The following is a 20,943-nucleotide window of genomic DNA, read 5'->3' as shown; positions in this document are numbered from 1 at the left end:
GACACCTGAGCTGAGTCTTCGTTAGTTAATTGGCTGGGACAGATCTCAAGGTTTGGGCTTGAAAACATTTGGAGAAGTTTGGCCCTATAGCAGCACATTCTAGTCCCAGGTAGTCTGAGGAAAGCGAAGATGGGTCCTAGAGAACCCCAAGGCTCTCAGGACCTAATATGGCTTCCTCGGCCAAACTGTTACAAAACCTCTCCAGCCACACAACCACTAACTTCTTGTGATGTCATAAATAACTCTGATTGTCCTAGTCACTGCATTTAAGTCTCTGCTCAACAAATTCAAAGTGATATACTTCACATACAACATTCCTAACACAACCTACATTTGCGGATGCTGCTAAAGAGAATTTTCCCCCTGATTCCCGCACTAGTAATTGTGCTCTTTGGAATATTGTTTTGGATTTTCTTTTCCTCTTTCCTTGCTCTTATTATATTACCTTTTATACAGCAGGCTTTGAGGAGATACATTCACCAGAAAATAGGAGGAGGGGAAATTGGTGCAGGAGTAAAGTTGCCTTGCCAAGAACCCAAAGTTGTCTAGATAAGGAGTCTGTCCTGTGAGCTTCTCAGAAAAGATCATAGGGAAGGGGGAAAACAATTCAGACTGACAAAGTCCTTAGTAGAAGCTTACTCCAGGCCTACTTCCACTCTAAGAATTTCACTATATGCTACCGTCTGAAACAAAGTTAAAAAAAAAAAGTTTAAAAGAAGCAGGTAGTTAAAACCATTTAAAATTTACTAAAGAAATCCTAATGAAACCTCTTTCCTGGTAATGATACTGACTCCAGCTATGTTTCACCTACACAGTACTGCCTAGTCTAACTCATAACCCATTGCTCTCACAGAGCCTTTGTTCTTGCCACTTTCCCTGCCTGGCAAGGTCTTCCCTGGACCTCAGTGTGGCTTATCCCTTTGCTTCTGGTCTCTGCTCAAATGCCTCCTGGTCACTGAGGCTTCCCTGACACCCTATCAAGAGAGCTACCCTAGGACACCTGGATGGCTCAGTAGGTAGAGCATGTAACTCTTGATCTCATGGTCCTGAGTTTGAGCCTCATGTTTGTGTGTTGAGTTTACTTTACAAAAGAGAGAGTTACCCCTCCCAAGGCCCATCCACCCAGAGTACTTCCAGTGCTCTTTATTTTTCCCTGCTTTATGTCTCGCCATAGCAGTTATCACCTGAGTGAGTTTTTTAAATTGGTTTGTCTGTCTGCTCCCATAACCTCCATGAGAAATGCCTGTTTGGTTTCCTGCAACAGCCTTCCACAATCCCTGAGGAGTACTGGGCATTCAATAAAAATTAGTTGAATTAATGAAAGAAAAAATGATTATGATTTTCAATGTTTTTAAAATTCCTAAATATTTATGTATGTGCTAAAATAATTTTTCTCTATAGGATTACTTGAAAGGATCATGTAAACATTTGGATTCAAAATCATGAGACCTACGTCCCTGCTCTGCCTTTAGTTTCTCGTGTAACCTGGTTAGACCATTTCTTGGGGCTCCTTCACCCCGTATATCTGACATCTAATAGCTTGCAACCATGACTCTAAAATCCAACAGAAAAATGTAGAGTTTATATTTAAATATTCTCTGCACACGTCACTTTTAGTGACATACGTACAGCATAAAACAAGGTACAAGGCACCTGATGGGGTTCAGAACAATCATCCACCAAATGTGCCACTTGGCATGTAGATTATTTTGAGCTGAAGACAATCAAGAAAGACTTGGGAAGAGCTTTTTATCTCCTTAACTGCCTCTAAGAATTTAGTCTCTGGTCCAGGAAAACAGGTATCACCAGAAATAACTACAAAAAGTATGTGCTAGAGGTAGTAAGCTGGAGTGAGCTTGGCAGGGCATGCGGTTCACATTTCTTTGTGTCCCATTGTCTCTGCATGGCACAGGCAGTAAACGAGCAACCAAACATTTGCTCTTCCCATATTCCTATTGTTGGACCCTATTTCCCAATTCGAGTCACCGAGAATGGAATCCACAAACACAAATGGAATTTGTTATTAGATGTTTATTTTAGTTCGGCCCAATGGCCCCTCCCGAGTAGGTGTAACTCCTCAGAAGAGCGCCCCAACGAGCAGAAGCTCAGGGTTTTTATAGGTCAGAGTAACCAATCACCATCAGCATTTGATGGTACCACTGGGCATTGACAAGATGACTTTCACCTGTTGACTTTGCCTTTTCCAGGTGGGGTTGTTTTAACAGAATCTTAAGGAATAGGTTTATCAGGTTACATTCCTAGGGTTACCAGAATGGAAGTGGGCAAGTGAAAACAGTGGTTGGTAATTTTGGGTCTAACATTATGAATGGGTCTGCCTTTCCTTTGAAACCCAGATTCCACCTTCTCCTTAGTTCAGGATGGCATGTGAGCCTTCATTGCCCATCTTGGAGCCTCTCCTGCCCATGTAAGGTGCCCATGCGAAAGAAATTAAACTTACTTTTCTCGCATTAATCAATAAACCAGCCAAAAGAACTTTAAAAGACAGACTAATACTTTTTCCAAACATCTTAAGAGTTTTTTCCAGCTACACGTGGACAACAGTTTCAAATACATTAAATGATCCTCCCGAGATAAGACCAGGGAGAAATCCAGATGATTTCAGGAGTACCGTCTTGAAGTCTCTTGCGTACCCGAGGGTCTAAGCCGGTTATGGAAAATCATATTTAATTAGAAAAGACAATGTACGTAAAGTGATGTGCCTAGCGCCTCAGAAGGTCCAAACTGTTCAATACATTTGCTAACAATTATGATACTTAAAGAACCTCTGCGCTGATAAGAATTTAGAGCTCCCCCTTGTGTATCTATCACTCCTTTATCAAGTATTTAAAGAGATGTCGCGTTTCCTGAAAAAAGATTAGTCACATAATCGTGTAGAATGTAGCTCTGCGTGGGTACAAAGACCAACAAGGCCCAAGTCTTCTTAACCAGTACGTTCTACAGCCTCCTTGGAGAAAGGACAATCGACGTGGAGAACCTAAGGGACAAATCGCTGCCCGATCTTCCCCGCCCCTAAATTTCCCGGCTAGGAAGAGCACTCAACTCCAGAGCAGTTTGGGATTCTCCCCTCCCCCTGCTCCCCAGCCCCCAGTTCCCGTCAGCCTCTGCGCTCTCCCCTTCCTCGGGCCGAAATCTCGCGTGGGCTCTTGCCCTCCGCGCCGGTAGCTAGGTGATTCCCGAGGATTCTCGGAAGTCTCGCGAGGGTGGCCCCGTTGCCCTGGAAACGAAGGACCGCGCCTCTAGATGAAGGGCGTGGCTGAAACTGTTGAACTACCCATTGCGTTCCTTCTGGACGCCGGAGGTTGGGTGTTTCGGCCAGGAAGGCTGGTCCCCGCAGGACGGGACGACTGGCCTGGGCGGAGGACTCGGGGCTGGGGCGAGAGCCCGGCCGAGGCGGCCCAGGAGGAGGGGACGCCGCAGACGGGCCGCCCCCTGCGGGAAGTGAGCGCGCGTGGAAAGACCGCGCGCGTCCCAGAAAATGAGCTCCCCCGCACGTTGCCGGGTCCAGTAGTGAGCGTGGGAGGCACACCTTGCCCACACAACTAGGGGCTTCAGAGTTGTCCCCACTGAGAAAGTCGCCGCGCCTGCCCGCACACCTGCCCTGCCCGGCTGGGCGTGCAAGCGCCTGCGTTTGCCTCTTCTGCTTCAGACGTGTAAGACCCACAGGAAGCGCCCATTAGATAATCTGTGCGCGTGGCTTTCCTGAAGCTCAAGTTTTACGCTACTCAGGTCAGCACGTTGGTGTGCCTCCTGTGTTCAAGTTAGGAAATAGAGTCGGGATTTATGCCAAGTTTTCCAAATTTGGAATTGTGGCGAACCCCCCCCCCCCCCCCGCTGAAACTTCAGTCTCTTAATACTGGAGGAGTCATCTCTGTTGCATTAGTTGTTTGCTCTCCGTAGAGAGGAGCATAAGCCAATAGATTCGAAGTTGGTAAATTCCTTTGGACTCTCAAAAATAAAAGAATCTTAGCAAGGAATTTGTTTTTCCGTTGTCTTAACCACTCGGGTGGATGCCTGAATGGAAGGAGTAGTGGTCACCGCCAATAAATACAACCTTCTGATAGCTACTGAGATTACAGTAAGAATAATTGAATATTAGAACCGAGACAGCATCTACAGAATATTAACCAAAATACAAAGAGAAAAGTGTGTTGTAGTCCCTTAACTGTTGGTCAATTGAACATTAAAGCAGAAAAAAAAAATTTTTATATTATTAGATTTCATTACCTGAGTAACTATAATTTTTTTTTGATCCACATCTTTTTAAATGCCTGAGGATCATTCTGAACTTACTGTGCTGCGTGGTGTTGGAAATACAGGATGTGAATGATTTGACTTTGTAGCCTGGAAATTTCTTTTTCAATTATATTATTTACTTGATTAGTCTTTTGTTGTGACTTTGTCTCTTTTTCATGGAAATGGAAATGGAAATTTTCTTCAGCTTTTTTTAAATTGTATGTCTAATTAGACGTGCATTAGGCATGTGTCTTAATAGAACTTTTAGAGAAGACTGTTGTCACTGAAAATGAAGTACAATTGAATAAAAGGTTGGAGTACTGTAATAAACACCTTCAACTTAGAAAACTGTCAAATAAGTACCTTAGAAATTGTTTTACAGCCTTCCTACATAAAAAATTTCAAGCCAGATATTGCCAGAAATGTCAGAAGATTCAGAAAAGGAAGACTATTCAGACAGAACAATCAGTGATGAAGACGAATCAGTATGTTTTTCTCAACTTTATTCTACTTAATTTCAGATAAACCTTATGTTATAAAATATAAATTTCCAAAATCAATTGGATGTAAAAATCAATTAGATGTTTAAATCATTTGTCACTGAAGTTGGAGTATAATTTGAAAGCCAAGATACTGTTGTGTGCAGTATGCCCTTTGTTTGAGAAAATATTTTGGCTAAGATTCTTCTGAGTTTTACTTAAAAGTGTGTATTAAATCATTACTAAGGGTTTGTTTTTATAATTCTTGTTCACTTATATGTATTCTGTGTTACGTCATAATATATATCATAATCCTGCAGCCTCCCACGTTTTAAATCTACTGTGTGTCACCATAATAGGTTTAATGTGCCTCCAATGTAACAGGGAAGGACGCAGAGGAAGAAAAAGGGAAAAAAACAATTATTTCAAAATAGTTTGCCTGGTTCTGGCACATATTTCTGAGAGATTTCCTTCACATTTTAGCAAAATATAAATTACCACGTATATAAGTTAAAGTCTTCAAATAATCTCCCTAAAATAATGTATGACCTTTTAAGTCTGTAGTTTTTTTGTGCTTTTTTCTTTTTGTTTCTTTGTGTTGATTTTATTCACAGTTTAAATTGTGTTGCCAAGTTTACCAAGAATTTTTAAACTTGATTCCCTCCCTACAATCATTAATGTGACCTTCCCCAACGAAAGAAGGGGGAATGAAAGATGACAGACAGCTTGAAGGTGTGAGGAAATTTGAGGTGTTTGGCACTTTGAGACCAGTAGTCCATAACGATCCTTTAGTGTTTTCATTTATTAATGACGAAAAAGAGGCACTCAATTCTAACTACTAAAATAGATGTAAAACCAACTCCTGGATTTGGAAGCTGTTGGTTTTTAAAAGAAGTATTTTTAAACTCTTTTGTTGTAGGACGAGGATAACTTCATGACGTTTGTAAGCGAGGATACCCACCAGTGTGCACTTTTAACGGGTCTGATCCTGTACACGTGTTCTCCCTCCTCTTTATGATAAAACCTTGAGTGGATAAATAGTGAATGAAAAATTCACTCACGGTCAGTGAGAAATAAGACAATGAAGAAACTAGGAAAAAGAAGATTGAATAATATAGGAATGTATTCTGATATTGGATACGGAGAGAAAATGTATCCACTCTTATAAGAATCTTTTGGAGCTCAAACTGTGAAGGTTTCAGGTAAACCTGTCAGTGAATGAAACTAAATAAAAGTGATCATTACTTGATAAAGGACTACACTTCACATAAAGATTTACAAGGGCACTTCTTTATATAACTAGCTCTTTAAATTTATAGTATGGGGGCGCCTGGGTGGCTCAGTCGGTTAAGCTTCCAGCTTCGGCTCAGGTCATGATCTCACAGGTCGTGGGTTCAAGCCCCGCGCCAGGCTCTGTGGTGACAGCTCAGAGCCTGGAGCCTGCTTTGGATTCTGTGTCTACCTTGCTCTCTGACCCTCCCTTGCTCGCTCGCTCTCTCTCTCTCTCTGTCTCTCAAATAAATGAAAAACAAAAAAAAATTTTTTTAATTTATAGTATGAGTTGAGTTACAGTAGACACAGGGTTTTTAAGGTACATCTTTGTTTAAATGAAATATGCCTGTATATAGTTTTCTTAATAAACCCATTCGCTTGCAAAAGTACATATATGTGGAATCTTGATGTGTACTTGATTTTTTTTAATGTATACATTTAGAGTTGTATTTAGAGTTTTAAAAAACACACTAAAATACTTCTTCTAAATACTAATTCTCTATCACAGATGATCTGAAATTAAAGAGAAGGCCTTAATTCTTTCTTTCTTTCTTCTTTCTTTCTTTCTTTCTTTCTTTCTTTCTATCATTGTAAAAGTCTTTTGAGATACCTACTGTTCTCAGTTTGCTATGTATCCTTCTAGACCTTTCTCTTTGCACTTACATATCTATACCTATACTCATAGCAAATTTGTAGTACTAGTTTATGGACATCTTGCCACCCTTTCTTTTAAAATTTTGCCAATCTGTTGGAACAAAGGAGGGAACTCACTGTTTTAACCAACATTGTCTTTATTGCTGAAGAAATTGAGAATTATTACATATGCTTGTCTATTTATATTTCTTCATATAATGAATTCCCTGCTATAGTAATCCTTTGTTAATGTTGCTTCCATTATTTAGAATTATTTTGATGTTGAGTTTATCATTTTTCATTTGTGGCTCTTTATTTTTAAATCCGTTTAAGCTACAAGAGGCCTTCCCTACTGCAAGGTCATCAATATAATCATATAAGTTTTCTCTAAATACTTTGAATTTTGTATTTAATTTCTCTGTAATTTACACTCATGAATCATATGAGATATGAATCTAGTTTTATTTCCTAATTCATAGCTGCCTTGCCATTTTTGAGTCATACTGTAAATTAGACAAAATGTGGTCTGTTCACAGAATGAAATATAGATACTTAATAACTTGAAAAAATGGATCTAAATAACAATCCTGAGAAGTAGCAAGGAAGGTATTATTATTCCTTATTTACGTATAGTAAAATTTATGTTCAAAGAGGCTGCATTAGCCGAGCAAAATCATATAGAAATGAAGTGGTAGAATAGAACTCCTAGTCCACTTTATATATCCGTTATTGTACGAAAATAGCCCAAAATTAAATCTAGGTAAACAGCCACATTTTGAAGGTAGAAGAGGAAGAGGAGTCAGATGAACAGAGAACAAAGTATGTGAAAGGTAGAGAGAAAACAGGAAAGTATAGCATCGTAAAAGACAAGGTACATGAGGGGTGATTTTCCACATCAAATTAATGCCCCACAGTTACCCCATTGAAAGAGACAGGGCCTCTGCACTACCTGCGTGGGGCAACCCTGTTGTATTCTTTGTGAATTATGCTCTTGGGGTTGTCGCACAGGGACCCTAGAATGAGAAGAGAAAAATTTGTGACAGCGCTCACTAGCAACCTGTGAGAATATTCTTCCAGTAGGCAGTGGGAAGTCATGGTCATGGACAAATAGTTGCCTCAGTGTAATTAAGTTTAAGAAGACTCAGCAGGGGCGTCTGGGTGGCTCAGTCAGTAGAGCGTCCAGCTTTGGCTCAGGTCATGATCCCATGGTTCCTGGGTTTGAGCCCCATGTCGGGCTCTGTGCTGACAGCTAGCTCAGAGCCTAAGCCTGTGTCTCCCTCTCTCTCTCTCTGAACCTCTCTCTGTCTCTCAAAAATAAGTAACTTAAGACAGAAAAAAAAATTTTTAAAAAGAAGACTCAGCAGTAGACAGTTTGCTAGAAAAACTGCAAGAAATAAACGTTTTAGGAGTAGCATAGAATTTAGCATAAAATGATAGTATCTGAGGTCAAATACTACTTTTCAGCTATTGTGAAGATCAGTGGTTACAAAATTTCAATAGTAATTTTTTTTTGGAGAGTGAGCAAGCAAGAGGCGGGCAGAGAAAGAGGGATAGACTCTTAAGCATGGGCCGACTCGGGGCTCCCATCTCACAACTGTGAGAACATGACCTGCGCCGAAATCAAGAGTCAGACTCTTAACTGACTGAGCCACCCAGGTGCCCCAGTAATTGTATTTTTTAAGTGGCATGAATTATAAGATAATGTCCACAAATATTTACAAATTAATGGTATTAGAAGAGAAAAAGGAATATATTTTAAAAATTATAGAAATTGGGGTTTTGCTTCTTACCACTCATGATTGCGTTTGAATCTTTTTTCAGCTGACTCTGTCAGTGATCCATTTCCCCCCCGGACTACCCAGATCCTGCTGCAGTATCAGCTAGGGAAGTGGGTGCCACGTCTTTGTGAACCACGAGATCTGTATGGTGTTTCTTCTTCTGGCCCGCTGAGTCCAACACAGTGGCCGTACCACTGTGAAGTTATCGATGAAAAAGTCCAGCATATTGGTATGTTCCTGGATGTTGTCTGACGTTAAATGTTAGCAAACTTACTTTACCAACCTTAATTTCAATGAGGAGACTCATGGTGTTAGGACAGTGCATTCCAGCAGGAATATAACATGAGCTGTATGTATCATTTAAAATTCTCTAGTGGCCACATTTTAAAAAAGGTAAAAGGGGCACTTAGGCAGCTCAGCTGGTTGAGTGTCTGACTTCAGCTCAGGTCATGATTTCATGTGCCATGCGTTTAAGCCCTACATCAGGCTCTATGCTGGCAGCTCAGAGCCTGGAGCCTGCTTCAGATTCTGCGTCTCCCTCTCTCTCTGCCCCTTCCCAGCTTGCACTCTGTCTCTGTCTCTCATAAATAAACAAAAAAAATTTTTTTAAATAAGTGAAATTGATTTCAAAAATATATTTTGTTTAGGGGTACCTAGGTGGCTCAGTCAGTTAAGCGTCCGACTTCGACTCAAGTCATGACCCCACAAGCCCCACATCTGGCTCTATGCTGACAGCTCAGAGCCTGGAGCTGATTCAGATTCTGTCTTCTCTCTCTGCCCCTCCCCACTTGCATGCTCTCTCTTTCAAAAATAAACATTAAAAAAAATTAAAATAGATACTTTTTTTTATTTAAGCCAAATATATCCAAAATATTTTGCATTCTTTTTTCATATGAAATCTTCAAAACCTGGTGTGCATTTATACTTGCATTTCAGTTTTAAGCCACATGTGCTTAAAAGAGGGACTTAAAACATGTGCCAGAGTGTTATTCGCAGCAACTCCAGATAGCACGACGGCCCCAGTCACATTCCGACTCTGACTAGAGCGAGGTTGCAGACAGGGTGCACCAGATGGCTGTGTGCTCTTGCTCTGTTTTCCTCCCGACCTCGTGCTCCTCCCCCCTGCGACCACACTGAGTGTCCTCCTTCTCCGCTGTGTATTTTTGTCCCCGTTCACCTTCTTTGCCTTTCTCCCTTTGCCATTTCTCTTCCTCTCTTATTTTCTGTAACTTTGTGCCCCTTTGTCGTTTTTTACTCTCCTTTCCCACTTTCTGCTTCTTTGCTTCAGTGTGTGTTTTATGGACCTGAAGAGTGCATATTTGAGTGAATATTTTTATGTTTCTGTATGTGTGCATTCTCAAGTTTAGTTTTCACTCTGGTTTACAGCCTTGTCTTCCCGATTCTCATACACAAATGATAGGAACATTCCCATTATCACCTCCTCATTGCCACTGTTTTTCACCTTGTGTTGATTATAGCATTTTATAATGCTATAATAATATAATTGCCAGGAAGAGGTCTTACCAGACATTCACTGGTAAATAAAATTAAAAATTGTCTATACTTATTATAATTGTCTACACTTAAATTAGATGCTACGTAGGCATTCTTATAAACTAATTTTTCTCTATATTATTTGGTGGAGAAAGGAGAAGTCTGTCTGTCTCTCTCTCTCTCTCTCCCTCCCCCTTCCCTCCCTACACACACACACACACACACACACACACACACAGGAAGTCCCCCTCCCCCTCTCTGTATATATAGGTAGAGAGAGAGAGAGAGAGAGAGAGAGAGAGAGATCGAGATCTTCAGATGACTTCTAAGTCAAAAGTTCCCAGCTGAGTGTTTATGCCCCTCCGGCCATATGGTTAAGCCAGGCTGTCTGATTCTGCCAAATGAAAACCATCAGTAGACAAACTGCCCATGGTGGGCACCAGGGGAGTTTCAGACTTTAAATAACACATTATAAATCTTAACTGCCCTTATCTTGGCCAACTGTTAAAACTAGATATCCAGACTTCCCCAGATATAAAAATAGAGCTTTTCTGGTTTAGCTATAAAGAACTCTGTCCTATACAACCATATATCTTAAAAGTCTTTCCATACCAGCTCATATATATCAATCTTTCTTATATAAATTGGTTTATTAGATCTAATTAAGTGAAAAAGCAATCTTTTCTGTAACTGGTGCCTTATTAATGAATTTTAGATGTTTCCAGTCTGTGGCCCTGACAAACAGAACTACATGAACATTCTTCTATATGTGTCCTGGTGTGTGTGTGTGTGTGTGTGTGTGTGCGTGTGTGTTTAGTGTTGGAGTAAATTTTAGATTTCTGGTTAAAATAATACTGCCAAATTGCCCTCCAAGAGAAGCTGTAACAATTTATAGTCACACAAACGATTATATGAGTGTGGTTGGGGGTCCTCACAATTACCCTCAGGTTCAGTGATTATAGAAGGACTCCTAGAACTCAAAAACGCTGCTATACTCATGGTTATGGTTTATTACATTGAAATGATCCAGATTAAAATCAGCAAAGGTAAAAGGTACATAGACTAGAGTTCGGGAAATATCAGGCATACGCTCCCATTTGTCCCCTTCTCATGTGTCTTTGGGCAGTGTTAATGCTCCCAGCCACGTGAGATTACACACGTGAAGTCGCGCCAACCAGGAAAGCTCATCCAAGCTTCGGGGTCCAGAGTTTCCATGAGGAGCGCCATGTCTCCATGGAGTGCGTATGCGGTTGGCCTTAGTTCCTCAGTCTCTAGCCTCCTGTTACAACTGAGAGCAGGTGGTACAAGTCCCTCTACCGTAAGTCACGTTGTTCGTGTAAATTATCTGGTATGACCGAAAGCTCCAACTAGACGGTAGACTCTTATCAGGCAGGATGGTCAAAATCAGAGAGGTTATCTTCTAGGACTTTGACAAGGGTCAAACCTTTCTCTGGTGTGTGCAGAGTTTGGACAACCCAGGCCTGCTGAGTTAATCCTTTATTACACCGGAAGAAGGCCTTTATTTCAGATACTCATGAACACTGTTTATACTTGATTTTCAACAGTCTGATACTGTTTGCTTTACATATGTTATGTTTTAATTTATGTATTCTTTATTAGTGACATGCAATATCTTTACATATATCTATTGACTATTTTAGTTTTTATATTTATTTTATTGTGTAAGAACACTTAGCATGAGGTCTACCCTCAGCAGATTTTCCAATGTGCAATACAGTATGGTAAACTATAGGCACAGTGTTGTCACAGATCTTATTCATCCAGCATTATTGAAACCTTAAATATGTTGGTTAATAGCTCCCCCTTGTTCCCTCCTGCTTGCTCCCAGCAACCACCATTCCACTTTCAGAGTTTGACTATTTTAGATACTTTATATTAAGTGAAATCATGTAGTATTTGTTCTTCTGTGACTGACTTCATTTAGCACTATGTCCTCAAGGTTTATCCATGTTGCATATTGCAGGATTTCCTTTTTTAAGACTGAATAATCCCCCCTGTGTGTGTGTGTGTGTGTGTGTGTGTGCAGCACACTCACTTTGTATCATTTATCCATCGATGGACATTGAGATTGTTCATACATTTTGACTATTGTGAATAGTACTGCAATGAATATGGGAGTGCTAATGTCTCTTCAAGATCCTAATTTCATTTCTTTTGGGTAAATACCCAGTGGTTAGACTGATGGATTATGTGGTAGTTCTGTTTTTAATTTTGGAACTTCTGTCCTGTTTTACGCAGTGTTAGCCTTTTTTATTCCCACCAACAGTGTACATGGGCTCCAATTTCTCCACTTCCTTGCCAAAACTTCCTTTTGTTTTTAATAATACCCATCATAATAGGTGTGAAGTGATACCTCGCTGTGGCTTTGATTTTTCATTTCCCTGAAGATCAGTTAACAATGCAATCCCTTTCAAAATTCCAGTGGTATTTTCATAGAGATAGAAAACAACTCTAGGGGTGCCTGTGTGGTACAGTCGATTAAGCATCTGACTCTTGATCTCAGCTTAGGTCTTGGTCTTAGGGTTGTGGGTTCAAGCTCCACAGTGGGCTCTGTGCTGGGTGTGAAGCCTACTTTAAAAAACTAAAGTATAAAAGGAAGGAAGGGAGGAAGGAAAAAAAACTGAATGGGAAGTGAAGGGGGAAGGAAAGAACTCTAAAAGTCAGATGGAACCAAAAAAGACCAGATAGCCAAATGACTCTTGAGAAAAAAGAACAAAGCTGGAGATAGCACGCTTTTAGGCGTCAAAATGTATTACAAAGGCAGAGTAATCAAAACAGTACAGTACTGGCATAAAGACAGACATAGAGGCCACTGAAACAGAATAGAGAGCCCAGAATAATTCCATACATATACAGTCAACTGATCTTTGAAAAGAGTACCAAGAATATACAATGGGAAAAGGATAGTCCTTTCAACAAATGTTGAGAAAATTGGGTATCCACATGAAAAAGAATGAAATCGGACCCTTACCACCATACACTGTACACACACACACAAAACAACTCAAAATTGATTGTGGATTAAAGACTTAAACATAAGACATGGAACTGTAAAACTCCTAGAAGAGAATATATGGGAAGTTTCATGACCTTGCTATTGTCAATGACATCATGGATATGACACCAAAAGTACAGGCAGCAAAAGCAAAAATAGATAAGCAAGACTAACTAAGAAGCTCTGTGTGACCGAGGAAACGATCAAAACTGAAAAAACAACCAATGAAACAGGAAAATATTTGCAAACCATATGTATGATAAGGGGTTAATCTCTGAATACATAGGGGATTTCTTCAACTCAATAGCAAAAAAAAAAAAGTGATAAGATTTAAAAACAGGCTGAGGACTTGAATAGGCATTTTTCCAAAGATCTACAAATGGCGAACAGGTGCATTCATTGGCTTTTTATGTCAACTGATAAAATCCCTTGCCCATTTTGTTGTTGGTCTCAAAAGTCTTTGTATACAGTTTCTCTTAAACCCTGTCCAGCTACAGTGGAACAATCCATAGCTAGCTTGCTGGATATGAGCCTGAAGCAGAGTTGAGCCAGGATTAGCCTACATCATTGAGCCACCAGCCAAACCTGCAGCTTAGCAAGATACATGAGTGAACCTGACCAATACCAGAAGAATCATGTAGCTGAGATAAATGAGTGACTGTTGTTTTGTGTCACTAGGTTTTGGGGTTGTTTCTTAAATAGTAAAAACACATACCAGGGTGGCTAGGAGTTCAGGCTCGGTAATAATAAACTATGGTCCACAGGTCAAATCGGGCCCATTACCTATTTTGAACCTTTCATTAATTATTGGAATATGGAACATAAATTGATCTTGGAAAAGGAATATCTTTCATAATCAATACCCAAAGAGTTTCTCTTAATAAAATAGTATAGTTCTAGGAGATTATCAACAGATTTCCTACTCTTAGACAAAGTTTACAGGGATAGCCAGTGATATTCTATACACAGACATTAGGTTAATTCTTCCAAGAACTAAACAGGCTCTTTTTGCATTTAAGAGAGGGAAAAAAATGAAATAACTCCATAACCTAAGTAAGAAAACTTATCTTCGATCAAATTGCATGTACAAAGATATAATGAGATTACTATTTTCTCTTTCTTTCTTTTCTTGTCTGTCTTTCGAGAGCATGAGCTCTGAGCTGTCAGCACAGAGCCCAATGTGGGGCTCGAACTCACAAACCGTGAGATCATAACCTGAGCCAGAGTCGGGATGCTTACCAAACTGAGCCACTCAGGGACCCCAAGAAAAGTTACCTTCAAGAAAATTGCACACACAAAGATACAAATGAGATTACTACATTCTTTTTTGAGGGCAGTATATATTGCTTTATACTTCAAGATGTAAAATTCACATGTTCTTTGATTTAGCGTTTCCACTACCAGGTATCTAACCTACAGGTATTCAAACACATGAATTGAGGCATATTATAAGTAATGTAGTATAAAGAGACTAATTAGAAACAACCAAAATATCCATCAGTAAAGAAATAACTAATGTCTGTCAGTGGTGAGATAATAGCCATCCATATTGGAGAACTCTACATAGCTATTAAGAAATGAGGGAGATATATATATATTAATAAAGAAAAATCTCTAAGATATTTGGTTAGGTGGGGTGGGAAAAATTGGTGATCAGTTTATATATAAAATGGTATCATATACATGAAGAGGAATTGTGGCTGACCCCCAGGTGTCCATTTCACCTCAGTTAAGTAGTGCAAGTCAGTCAGTCCATGACACTGTTCTACCAAAAACCAAATTGTTCTCATTTTACAACCAGAAGGAATCCAGCCTTAGGAGGACCTCAGAGCTGAAATGACAAAGTAGAAAGACATAAACAAATTGTGCCTTGAATGGCCACTGAGCCCCTGATTGTGCCAGACCTTGAATCTACTCTGTTTCTAGATTTCTAGATCTGTAAGATAATAAATTGTTCGTAAGCCAGTTTGCCTTAAGAATTGTTGTTACTTGTAGCTGGAAGCCTCCTCTTCGGATAGTTGAAAGAGAGAAAGCCTGAAGGTAAAAACCCAAATGTTCCTACTAGACCTATGTTATGGAATTATGCATAATTATTTTTCTTCTGGCTTAAGGTATAGTTTTAAATTTTTATACAATACACTTGTTTAATAAAAAATACTTATCAAAAGCATCCAAATTAAGAACCTTTAATTCAAAAGTTTCATTATTCCTGATATTTTTCCATGACTGTTAGACATCTGTTTTGTAAGATCGCTTCCTTCTACTACATGTCCGTCATCAAAACGTGGGATAAACCAAAGGTGAAGGGCAGGTGAGTCTTACAGAAAAAAGAGAGAGAGAAATGCAATATCCACTGTCATCTACTGAGGCTTTTAACTCCGTGCTGTCTGGGTGCCTGGGTTCAAGCCCCACATCCGGCTCTGTGCTGACAGCTCGGAGCCTGGAGCCTGCTTTCGATTCTGTGTCTCCTCTCTCTGCTCTTCCCTCACTCATGCTTGCTCGCTCGCTCGCTCTCTCTCTCTCTCTCTCTCTCTCGCTCTCTCTCTCTCTCAACAATAAGCATTTAAAAAGTGTTTTTAATAAATAAATCAGTGCTGTAAATGGTTGAGTCAGTACTGGAGCTGTTAATTTTCATTGCTTTTCCTCCATAAAAGGATGACAGGTGTAGTACAAATAAATGTATTCCACAGATTTGGATCTACCATCATGAAGACACTTTCTAAATTTACATTTATCGACTTTCTGAGAAACCAGTATTCTGTTATTGCCAAGAAGAGTATCATTTACAGATTGGAACTGAACACAAACTAATGAAGTCAAGGAGGAAAACACCAAGCAAATACTTTAAAACAAAGTACTAGTTAGTCTTACAAGTGTCACATTCTAAATTTATTTTTGTATAGGGATTCTAGCTTGAATGTGAGCTCTTTTTTGACATTTCTAGGCTTGTCTGCTATCCTGGGAGTTAGAGCCTCAAGAGTGTTCTTTAACATGAGAGGTGTTTTGTTTGATTTTGGTTTTTTTTTTTCCTTAAAACGAAATGTATAGGGTTGAGAGCCTAGTGTTCCCACAGGTATGAGCCCTCCAAGCTAGACCGACAGACAAAGGAGAAAGGAGCTGAAGGCCAGAGTAAAAAAACTTCACAAGATGATCCAAGAGACACAATGGCACAAACAGCACTGACTTGGTGCTCATGTAACATAGTAAATGCTAAGCTTCCTTCTGGGGTTTGACTTGACCCAAGGAGAACTCAACAGCAGTGCTGTTCTGTTTTCTTTTGTTTCTTACTTTTTGTTTTGAGTATGATGTTAGCCGTGGGTTTTTCATATATGACCTTTATTAGGTTGAGGGTTATATTCCCTCTAAACCTCCTTTGTGAGAGTTTTATCATGAATGGATGTTGTACTTTGTCAGATGCTTTTTCTGCACCTATTGAAATGATCATATGGTTTTTATCCTTTCTCTTGTTGGGATGTATCACAGTGATTGATTTGGGAATATTGAATAACCCTTGCATCCGAGGAATAAACCCACTTGCTTGTGGTATTGTTGGATTTGGTTTGCTTATTTTGTTGAGGATCTTTGCTTTTATGTTCATCAGAGATATTGGCCTCCCTTTTTTGTAGTGCCTTTGTCTACTTTGGTATCAGGGTAATCCTGGCCTCGTGGAATGACTTTTGAAACCATCCTTCCTCTTCTATTTTTTGAAATAGTTTGAGATGAATAGGTATTAACTCTTCTTTAAATTTTTGGTAGAATTCACCTGTAACACCATATGGTCTTGGACTTTTGTTTGGAGTTTTTTGATAACTGATTCAATGTCATTACTGGTAATCAGTCTGTTCAGGTTTTCTGTTTATTCCTGATTCAATTTTGGGCAGTTACATGCTTTTAGAAATTGATCCATCTCTTAATGGTTATCCAATTTTTGGTTTGTAGTTTTTATAATACTTTCTTATAATCCTCTGTATTTCTCAGGTGTCAGTTGTTATGTCTCCTCTTTCATTTCTGATTTTGGATTCTCTCTCTCCCTCTCCCTCTCCCTCCCTCCTCCCCTTCCTCCCTCTCCCCTTCTCCCCTTCTCTCTCTCTTTTTAGTGAGTCTGGCCAAAGTTTTCTCAAATTTTTTTATCTTTTCAAGAACCAGCGCCTGTTTTCATTGGTCTATTCTATTGTTTTTCTATTTTGTTTTTATTTTCTATTTTGTTTATTTTTGCTCTGATATTCCTTCTCCTGATGTTCAGGGGTGTGTGTGGGGGGGGCGGTGGTGGTGGTGGTGATTCTTTTCTAGCCTTTAGGTGCAAGGTTGGGTTGTTTATGTGAGATTTTTCTTGCTTCTTGAATTAGGCCCATACTGCTATAAACTTCCCTCTGGGAAGCGCTTTTGCTGAATCCCAAAGATTTTGGACAGTTGTGTTTTCATTTTCATTTGTCTCCATGTATTTTTTTTTCATTTCTTCTTTGATTTCTTGATTGACCTATTTATTGTTTAGTACCATGTTATTTAACCTCCATATATTTGTGTTTTTCCACATTTATTTATGATTGTAGAATTCTAGTTTTTTAGCATTGTGGTCAGAAAGGATGCATTCTATGACTTTAGTCTTTTTTAATTTGTTGAGACTTGTTTTGGGGCCTAACATGTGATCTGTTCTAAAGAATGTTCCATGTATACTTGAAAAGAATTGTATTCTGCTGTTTTAGGATAGAATGTTCTGAATATATCTGTTAAGTCCATTTGATCCAATGTGTTATTCAAAGCCACATGTCCTTGTTGTCCAAAGTGTTCTTGTTGATTATGTTTGGATGACCTATCCATTGATGTAAGTGGAGCGTTAAAATTCCCTTTTATTATTGTATTACCATCAATTACTTCCTTTATGTTTGTAATTTGCTGTATTTGAGTGCTTTCATGTTGGGTGCATAAATATTTACAATTATTATATCTTCTTGGATTGTTCACTTTATGATTATGCAGTGTTCTTGTTTGTCTTGTTAGTCTTTGTTTTAAAAACAGGCTATTTTGTCCTATGTAAGTATTGCCTACCCCAGCTTTCTTTTAACTTCCATTTGTGTGATAAAACTTCCTCCATCCATTCACTTCCAGTCTGCATTCAGTCTGCATGCAATCAGATGTCTTTGGGTCTGAAAAGAGTCTCTTGTAGGTTTCATATAGATGGGTCTTGCATTTTTATCTATTCCATCATTCTATGTCTTTTGATTAGAGCATTTACTCCATTTGTATTCAAAGTAATTGTTGATAGGTATGCACTGCCATTTTGTTACTCATTTTACAGTTGTTTTTGTAGTTCTCTATTTCTTCTCTTGTTCTCATGTCTCACTATTTGCTGGCTTTCTGCAGTGATACTCTTGGATTCCTTTTCTTTACTTTTTGTGTAGCTTCTATTACTGGTATTTTATTTGTGATTACCATTAGTTTTGTATACAACATCTTCTGCAATATATATTAATATTAAGTCATGGTCATCTAAGTTTAAACCTATTCTTTACTTCTTACCCCACCCCCTGCCCCATGTTTTAGGTACATAGTATCATACTTTACATCCTTTGATTTTGGGAATCCCTAGACGGATTTTTATAGATGTTGTGCTTCCTAACTTTTTTACTCTTGCTTACAGTCTTTTCTTTTTCACACAAAGAATCTTCTTTAACATTTCTTGTAAGGCTGGTTTAGTGATGAATTCCTCTAACTTTTATTGTCTGAGAAACTCTTTATCTCTCCTTCTATTTGGAGTGATAGACTTGCTGGATAGAGTACTCTTAATTGCAAGTTTTTCTTTCAGCACTTTGAATATATCATGCCACTCCATTTTGGCTTGCAAAGTTTCTGCTAAAAAATCAGCTTTTTTCCATTTTCGTTACTATGTGTTTGGTGTTGATCTCCTTGGATTGATTTTGTTAGGGTCTTTCTGTGCCTCCTGAATCTGGATTTCTATTTCTGTCCCCAGGTTCAGGAAGTTTTCAGCTATTATTTCTTCAAATAAAACTTCTGCCCCCTTCTCTCTCCCTTTTCCTTCTGGGATCCCTATGTACAAATATTATTATACTTGATGATGTCAACGAGTTCTCTTAATCTATTTTTAATTTTTCTTTTTTCTTGTTCAACTTGATTACTTTCTGTTACTCTTTCAGGTCACTCAACTTTCTGCTTCCTCTAGTCTATTATTTATCCCATCTAGTATATTTTTAATTTCAGTTATTGAGTTCTTCGTTTCTTATGGGTTCTTTTTTCATGTTTTCTCCCTTTGTTGAGGGTCTCACTGAGGTGCTCCTCTCTTTTCTCAAGTCCAGTGAGTATCTTTATGACCATTACTTTAAATTTTCTGTCAGATATATTACTTAACCTGTTTCATTCAGCTCTCTTGCTATGATTTTGCCTGTTTCATTTGAGAGATGTTCCTCTGTCTCCTCATTTTGTCTAACTCTCTGTGTTATTTTTATGGGTTAGAAAATCAGCCACATCTCCTGCTCTTGAAAGTAGTGGCCTGCAGTGCAATGTCCCCTTTTCGACAGAACCTGGCACTTCAGAGGTATCTCCTATGTGTGTTACATGCAACCTACTGTTGTGGCTGAATTGTGTTTGCCATCAGTCTGCAATGGCTCTTTTTGCTCTATCGTGGACAGGTTTGGTCCCTGTGTTGTTAGTGGGCAGGTCTGGGGCTACATTGGGCTTGAGTTGAGTCAGACTAGGTGTTTCCCAGAGGTGTGTAGCATCAGACTGCAGGGTGTTCTCCCTGTGTTGTTGGTGGGTGGGGCCTGCAGTCAGGTCATATGCCTGCTGGTATGTGCGGTTTTCTTCCCCATTTCCTCAGGGAAGGAGTCCCTTGGGGTGGTGCTGGCCCCTGTCAGGGCTGCTTGCACACTGCCATGCTTGTGGTGCTGCTTTGGACAGGCTCCTGCTGAGGACATGTTGGATGGGCTGGATCTGTGGGAGAACAGAAGGGCAGGGGAGCCATGCTAGCAATTTCCATGCTGGTCCATTGTTGAAGCAGAGCTATTTTGCTACCTCAGAAGTTTGCAACTGTCAGAGAACTGGGAAGCAAAACATTTGTTATGCACAGACATTTATTCTTTGGTACAGTGATACCACCACTTTTAAGTAGTTTTTTGAATGGAAAAGATCAAAAAGTCTGGCAGGAGATTCTGATAATAGGAAGATTCTGAAAGGGTATAGTTGTCTGGCCATTTGACTTAATGACACCTGCAGAAGTTACCACTGGATAACCGTCAAGAAGTGTCTGTCGGGAATCCACTTGACATTTAAGTCCCTCACACATGAAATTCATTACTGTGGATTATTTCTCAAAAAGTCTGGAAATACTTGCATTCCCAGCCCAAATCCCTACTTAAACAATTTTAGCTCCAAAGAAGCTTCTCTGCAGGGAAGGTGTTGTCAGATATAAAGCCCTTATGGCAATAAGTCAGTAATGATTACATTATTTATTTGAAGGGATACGCGCATAAGAATCCCATGGAGTTGTTCAGCTATCCATTCATCCATCCACCAGTCTGTCAGATACAATGCAAAGAACAGTTTTCATGGAGTAGTGGATATGGGACTCTAAAGACAAAAGCTAGATTGAAGTGGGTTAAGACTGCCAAAATATGGTCCTCAGTAAGGGTACTTTGATAAGCTGCAAACTTGGTCCTATTGTGTAAGTTCTTTATCCAGTTCCAGTGATAAAGTTTCATATTCTTTGTAAATAAGGACTATTGGGGCGCCTGAGTGGCTCAGTCAGTTAAGCATCCGGCTTTGGCTCAGGTCATGATCTCATGGTTCATGGGTTCGAGTCCTGCGTCAGGTTCTGTGCTGACAGATAAGTCAGAGCCTGGAGCCTGCTTCAGATTCTGTATCTCCCTCTCTCTCTGACCCTCCTCTGCTCCCACTGTCTGTCTCTGTCTCTCAAAAATAAATTTAAAAAAAACATTAAAAATTTTAAAAAGAAATAAGGACTATTTGTTAATAACTAGTTAAAGAAGAATATAAACAGATTAAC

The 20,943-nt window shown here is 39.3% G+C and overlaps 1 protein-coding gene across 1 annotated transcript in view; it reads left to right on the top strand.

Annotated features, from left to right (window-relative positions):
- Window positions 1-3,272: 3,272 nt before the first annotated feature.
- The window catches only part of AGBL3 (ATP/GTP binding protein like 3), a 62,473-nt gene continuing 44,802 nt past the window's right edge, over window positions 3,273-20,943 (top strand). Inside the window, 4 exon segments of the mRNA XM_029917987.1 lie at window positions 3,273-3,747; window positions 4,637-4,739; window positions 5,653-5,713; window positions 8,460-8,645. Of these exon segments, the coding sequence (XP_029773847.1) occupies window positions 4,677-4,739; window positions 5,653-5,713; window positions 8,460-8,645 (310 nt within the window). The 5' untranslated portion in view covers window positions 3,273-3,747; window positions 4,637-4,676.

The sequence above is a fragment of the Suricata suricatta genome, chromosome 2 (genome assembly GCF_006229205.1).
Source record: "Suricata suricatta isolate VVHF042 chromosome 2, meerkat_22Aug2017_6uvM2_HiC, whole genome shotgun sequence".
In the NCBI taxonomy this organism is placed as follows: domain Eukaryota; kingdom Metazoa; phylum Chordata; class Mammalia; order Carnivora; family Herpestidae; genus Suricata; species Suricata suricatta.
The sequence above is the reverse complement of the archived record's forward strand: the minus strand, read 5'-3'. Positions and strand labels throughout refer to the sequence as shown.